The sequence below is a fragment of the Mus caroli genome, chromosome 17 (genome assembly GCF_900094665.2).
Source record: "Mus caroli chromosome 17, CAROLI_EIJ_v1.1, whole genome shotgun sequence".
NCBI lineage: Eukaryota > Metazoa > Chordata > Mammalia > Rodentia > Muridae > Mus > Mus caroli.
In genome coordinates this window covers 20,112,731-20,118,730 of record NC_034586.1, presented here as the reverse complement: position 1 = coordinate 20,118,730, position 6,000 = coordinate 20,112,731, and the positions used below count along the sequence as shown (strand labels likewise).

The following is a 6,000-nucleotide window of genomic DNA, read 5'->3' as shown; positions in this document are numbered from 1 at the left end:
TCCTTCCTCTCTCTCTCTCTCTCTCTCTCTCTCTCTCTCTCTCTTTCTTTCTTTCTTTCTTTCTTTCTTTCTTTCTTTCACTTTGTTTTATTGTTACCAGATTGGCCTCCAACTCACAGAGATCTGCCTGCCTCTGCCTCCCAAGGGTTGAGACTAAAGGCATGCACCACCAGTGCCCTATTCTAGTTATTTTTTTTTTCTGATGTTTCGATCTCTTTACTGAATTTTTCTCCACATTTTGAAAGTTTCCTCCAGTTTACTGACTAGCTCGTTCTTGTTGGAGACTGTATTGTCAAGGTCTTGGGTAAGTTTTCTTAGTTCATGCATTTGTTTGTATCTTCTTGTTTGCTCATTAATTCTTTTAAAAAGTAAGACTGTGAATTTTCTCTCATACGTTTCAGCTATGTCTGTAGTTTTAGGTTCCCTTACAGGGGAGCTGGTTGATTGGGAAGGGTTATGGCTGGTGGTTGTATTTTATTCTTTGTTTTTCTTTGTTTTGTCTTTACACCTGTTGGGAGCCTGGCTGTCTCTGAGCTTTGACTTTCCCTTCTGCTCCCTTCTTCCGGGTTAGTCTGGATGGTTTATTTTTGTGACTCTTCCTAGAAGGTTACCTACATGGGTTTTGGTGTGGGTGTTGAATGAACCTGCTGGAGAAATTACATCTTGGCTGTGTGCCAGTAGCCCTAAGGGCAGGCTGTACACTAAGCCATAGACAACCAGGTGGAGGCAAAACCTTGGCCATCCCTCGAAATCTTGTAATTCTGGGAAAAGGACATCAAACACCAGACCCACTGGAGTCTGTGTACTTTATGGAAGCCAAGGTTAGACCCAAAGACCTGAAGTAACCTAGGGCCCCAGTATTATAGACTCCCCAAGTCCTTCAGTGAGCCTCAGACGTCAAAACTTGACCATAGGGAGCCAGAGCCCCAACATTTCAGGGGATCCTGTGCATCCTGGAGTTGAATCTCATACGGTGCACTGACCTCTAAGGCCACTGGAACTGGAGACCTGTCCCTATACCGCTCCCAGATCCCCCTGTGAGAGCTGGGATTCTAGTCTCAAGGTGTTCTCTGGGCTCTCTGGAGCAGAAGCCCATTCCTTTAATGCCCCTGGGTCTCACTGAAACTTGAGGCCTAAATACAAGCACTCTCTGGTCTCACAGAAATGAGAGGATGGGTCCCTTGGAGCTTAGAGGCTATTTGTGCGCTTCTTTGGAGAAATCTCTCTCCATATCCTATTTCATTTTTTAGTCGAGTTGTTAATCCTTTAGTAATTTATTTAAGAGACATTAGTTAGATGCTGGCTACTAAGCCCCTGACAAATAGATATAGTCTGCAGAAATGTTCTCTAATACAACCCACTGTTTGGTTTTGGTTTGGTTTGGTTTGGTTTGGTTTGGTTTGGTTTTTTGGAAACCACAAGAGGGTTTCCAGACAGAGTTTCTCTGTGTAGCCCTGGCTGTCCTGGAACTCACTCTATAGAGCAGGCTGGCCTTGAACTCAGAAATCCACCTGCCTCTTCCTCCCAAGTGCTGGGATTAAAGGCATGTGCCACCACTGCCCGGCCTACCCACTGTTTTTATTTACCATTTATTGACAGTAAATTTTGATACACAAATGTTTATTTTTATTGTTTGCTATAAACCTGCGCGAGTGCACACACACACACTCACACACACACATACACACATGACACACACACTCACACACACTCACACACACTCACACACACACACACTCACACACACACAACTCACACACACTACACACACTCACACACACTACACACACTCACACACACACACACACTCACACACACACTACATACACTCACACACACACACACACACACGCACGCACGCACTGCAATGACTCTTTAGGCGCTGGAGAGATGCTCAATGACTAGGAGCCCTTGTTCTTGCAGAGAGCCCGGGTTGGGTTCCCAGCACTCCCACAGTGGTTCACAAGCCTCCGTAGCTCCAGTTCTGGAGATCTGACTCCCTCTTCTGACCTCTGTGGGCCGCAAACATGCATGTGGGCTACATATATGCGTGCAGGCAAAACACTCACACATAAACTAGGTAAGTCTAACTTTGAAAAAGGAAAGAAATACTCTCTTTAGCTGAGCATGGTGGCACATCCCTGTAATCCCAGCACTCAGGGCAGAAGGATCACTGCAAGTTCAAGACCCACACTAGTCTGCACAGCAAGTTCCAGGCTACCCAGAGCTACCTAGGAAGAATTTATCTAAAAACACAGATGCATTCATCTTCTGCCCTTGAATGGGCATCACTGTTGTCAGAATCTCAGGTCCATTCCGTTTTCTGTTTGCCTGTCTTTATAGAACTACCTCAGTGCTGTATGGCTGTAGCTTTATAGTAAGTGCTGGGTTCAGAAGTGTGACTCCCTGACCCTGTTCTGGTCTTCAATGCTGTTTTGATTATTTTGACCTGATTGTACTTTCAGGCAAGTTTAGGAACACAGATTTTGTCCATATGTACAATAAATATTTTAAGGGCTATCAGAATTTGCAGGGCTCTTTGAATAGTAATGGTATATTAACATTATTAATAATGTTCAACTTTCTAATCCTTGAACATGAAATGTGTTTCTACTTACTTGGTTGCTTTTAATTTCTGTCAATAATGTTGTACAGTTTTCAGTGTGCAATTTCTGCATTTACATGGTTAAATTTATTCCTAAATACTTTTGTGATGCTAAAGTCAACATGGTTTTAGACTGTTTATTGCCATTGTAAAAAGATACAAACTTGTGGGTGAGGGATGTAGCTTAGTTGATACAGCACTGGCCTAATATGTATGAGGCCCTGGGTTCAATCCCTACCACCATATGATCTTGTCTGTGTGATGTACAATATGACTTGAAGACCCAGTGGTAACAAAGATGTTCTCATCACTTGGGGAGCCCCAACCTCAGAGAGTCCATGCCAGGAACCAGGGACAAAAGAGGCCATATAAATTCTTTACTATGAAACAGTAGTTCTAAAAAACATATGTTGAGAAATCCCACTTAGCCCTAACACATTTTTTAATGTACCTATGCACTTATTTTTTAAGTCATTTGCTGTTAGAAATGGGTCTGAGGGTCTAAGACCATGACCATGTGACCCAAAGTATTTCAACAAGGTGAAAGTTCTAATGCTGCAGAAGGTTGGTCAAGCAATCAAACATACACAGTAGGGGCTCTAGGCCTTTGCCTCTGCCTCCGCCTGATTGGTCAGACGCTGGCCTCCCATTCTTATGCAGTTGGCTAACTCAGAATGACATCACTGGTAAGCAAAGTGTAGCTTTTGATAACAGGATGCAACTTGAGCAAATACTTCGATCCTAGAAAAGTGTTGATTTGCCAGGCAGTAGTAGTGGCACACAGCTTTGATCCCAGCACAAAGGACCCAGAGGCAGACAGATCTCTGTGAGTGCGAAGCCAGCCTGGTTTACAGAGTGAATTCTGTATGGCTAGCCCGAGCCACACCGTGAGACCCTGTCTAAAAATAAACCAGGGAAGGGGTAGGGGAGGAGAGGTTGATGTTGATGTGGAGGAGAAATCTTTGCTAGGTGGTCTCTTCGCATCTTTACAGATTTCTTTAAAGATGAGACTTCTTTCATCTCATTTAACCTTAGATAGAAAGGAGAGATTTCATTTACATTCCCCACATTTATTTATTCACTTACATACTTCATATCCTCCTCTGTCCCTTTCCCTGAAAACAATGTTTCTGGCATCCTTTTCTTGCCTATGTTTTATTTGTATACAATCAAAATCTTGATTAGATAGCTCAGCTTCCATCAGTATCACTTGCTTCACAGCCCCCCGTTTCTTGCCTTTCAGTTGAAAGGTCTGTCTCCTCAGGACTGTCGCAAGCAAATAGAGGAGATGCTGCGCATGCTTGGTCTGAAGGACAAGTGGAACTCAAGGTCCAAGTTCCTGAGTGGGGGCATGAAGCGCAAGCTCTCCATTGGCATCGCCCTCATAGCGGGCTCTAAGGTATAGGGCAGGGGGCCTGACTCCCACACAAGGGCAAACCCTGGGTGGTGGCGACAGCTTGGCCGCTCAGGGTCCCACAGCTCGGACCTCTGCCCTCCAGGTGCTGATTCTGGATGAGCCCACCTCAGGCATGGACTCCCCCTCCAGGAGGGCCATCTGGGACCTTCTCCAGCAGCAGAAGGGTGACCGCACCGTCCTGCTGACCACTCACTTCATGGACGAAGCTGACCTGCTGGGAGACCGCATCGCCATCTTGGCCAAGGGGGAGCTCCAGTGCTGCGGGTCACCATCGTTCCTCAAACAGAAATACGGTGAGCAGTGGGCAGCAGGAGTCCAGCCAGCCTCCAGCCTGGGTCAGGATCGGTGACTTTGGGAAGGGTCCTGATCTTGGCTGGGCACAAGCTTCTCTGGACTCCCTGTTCTCTTGGTCCAGGGGAAGGTCTTGGGAAAACAAGGCAGAAATGAAGTAAAAGGTATCTTAGAGATTTAGGGTCAGAAGACCCATGCTTATATGTCAGTTTGTCAGTTTCTTGCCTCTTCATCCAGGTACCAAATTAGTCTATCCTTTCTTGGGGTTTTAAAAAAAAATCTAATCCATGAAATTGAAACAAACAACCCCCAAATAAAACCCAAGGCCCCCCTCTCTCTTTCTCACAACCCAGGTCTGACCCGTCTGCAAACTATAACTGGCCTTCATTTCAAAATATCTCTCTCTCTCTCTCTCTCTCTCTCTCTCTCTCTCTCTCTCCCTCTCTCTGTCTCACTTGTTAGCACCCTGGTCAGCAGCTCTCCTACAGACCCTTACAGATGCCTCCTAGCCCATTTCTCGGCCTTTAATCTCACACCTTCTGACTCTGTGCTCAACCCACTACTCTCAGCCAGTACCTGACAATGTCTAGCATTCTGTTCAGAATTCCTAAGGACCTAGGCCACCCTGTTTGCCGCCCTTCCTGAAGCCCCTTTTCACTGCCTAGCATTGTTAGATTTGCTACCAGTCCACAGTCCATCTCCTGACTCTGAAACAAGAGCAAAACCAGGTCATTACAGTTTAAACCTCACAAGGTTCCCCTCTCTTTGCCCTAAATCTCTCCATTCTGAAGTACAGAAAGCGATGGCCCAAGAAGAATGGGATAAAGAGTAAGACGGTTTCATTGTCTCTTACATGGTATTTCAGGTGCAGGATATTATATGACTATAATAAAATCACCTCTCTGCGACACCTCAAAGCTCTATGAAGTTATTTATCACCACATACCGAATGCAGTTTTGGAGTCTAGCATTGGAGAAGAAATGATATTCACACTTCCTAAGAAGACCATACCCAGGTATGAACTGAGTCATTAGCACAGGCCCTCCACAGCCACAAAAATCCACATCCTTTACACATGCCCGCATGCACAATAGTCTTTCCTGTTACAGGATCAGTATAAGACTAGGGGCCTCACTATCTGAACTACGTATGGTATGGTTCTTGGGTCCACCTCATTGGCTGTGGCTCTTTTTGAAGACTTGTGAGTTAGAGAGGGATGTTTTCTGATCCAAACACACCAGAGGAGCTGAGCACGTAATGGCGATCATAAGAGACAGCATCATTCAAAAAGGGAAATAAAGGAAAATGCCACACACTAGTCTTCAGCAATTCTAAATTCTAGGTTGACATGAGTCTCATATTTCTGCTTTCTCAGGATCAGGGGATGCATATTGATTGTTTTGCTTCTTAAGAGTGGTTTTACATACACTGTACACTGTAGCTCTCTTCAGATGCACCAGACCTCTACTCACTATGGTCTAAAGATTTATTTATGGGCTGGGTGGTGGTGACACACACCTTTAATCCCAGCACTTTGGGAGGCAGAGGCAGGCAGATTTCTGAGTTCGAGGCCAGCCTGGTCTACAAAGTGAGTTCCAGGACAGCCATGGCTACACAGAGAAACCCTGTCTCAAAAAAAAAAAAAAAAAAAAAAAGAAGATTTATTTATTATTATAAATAAGTACA

At 45.0% G+C, this 6,000-nt stretch overlaps 1 protein-coding gene across 6 annotated transcripts in view; it reads left to right on the top strand.

The window, feature by feature from the left end:
• The window catches only part of LOC110283822 (ATP-binding cassette sub-family A member 17), a 94,970-nt gene that overhangs the window by 50,900 nt on the left and 38,070 nt on the right, over nucleotides 1-6,000 (top strand). For all 6 annotated transcript variants that reach the window (XM_029471709.1, XM_021149351.1, XM_021149349.1 and 3 more), the window contains 3 exons: nucleotides 3,849-4,004; nucleotides 4,105-4,315; nucleotides 5,179-5,329. In XM_029471709.1, coding sequence (XP_029327569.1) covers nucleotides 3,849-4,004; nucleotides 4,105-4,315; nucleotides 5,179-5,329 — 518 coding nt within the window. The remainder of the gene's footprint in view (nucleotides 1-3,848; nucleotides 4,005-4,104; nucleotides 4,316-5,178; nucleotides 5,330-6,000) is intronic.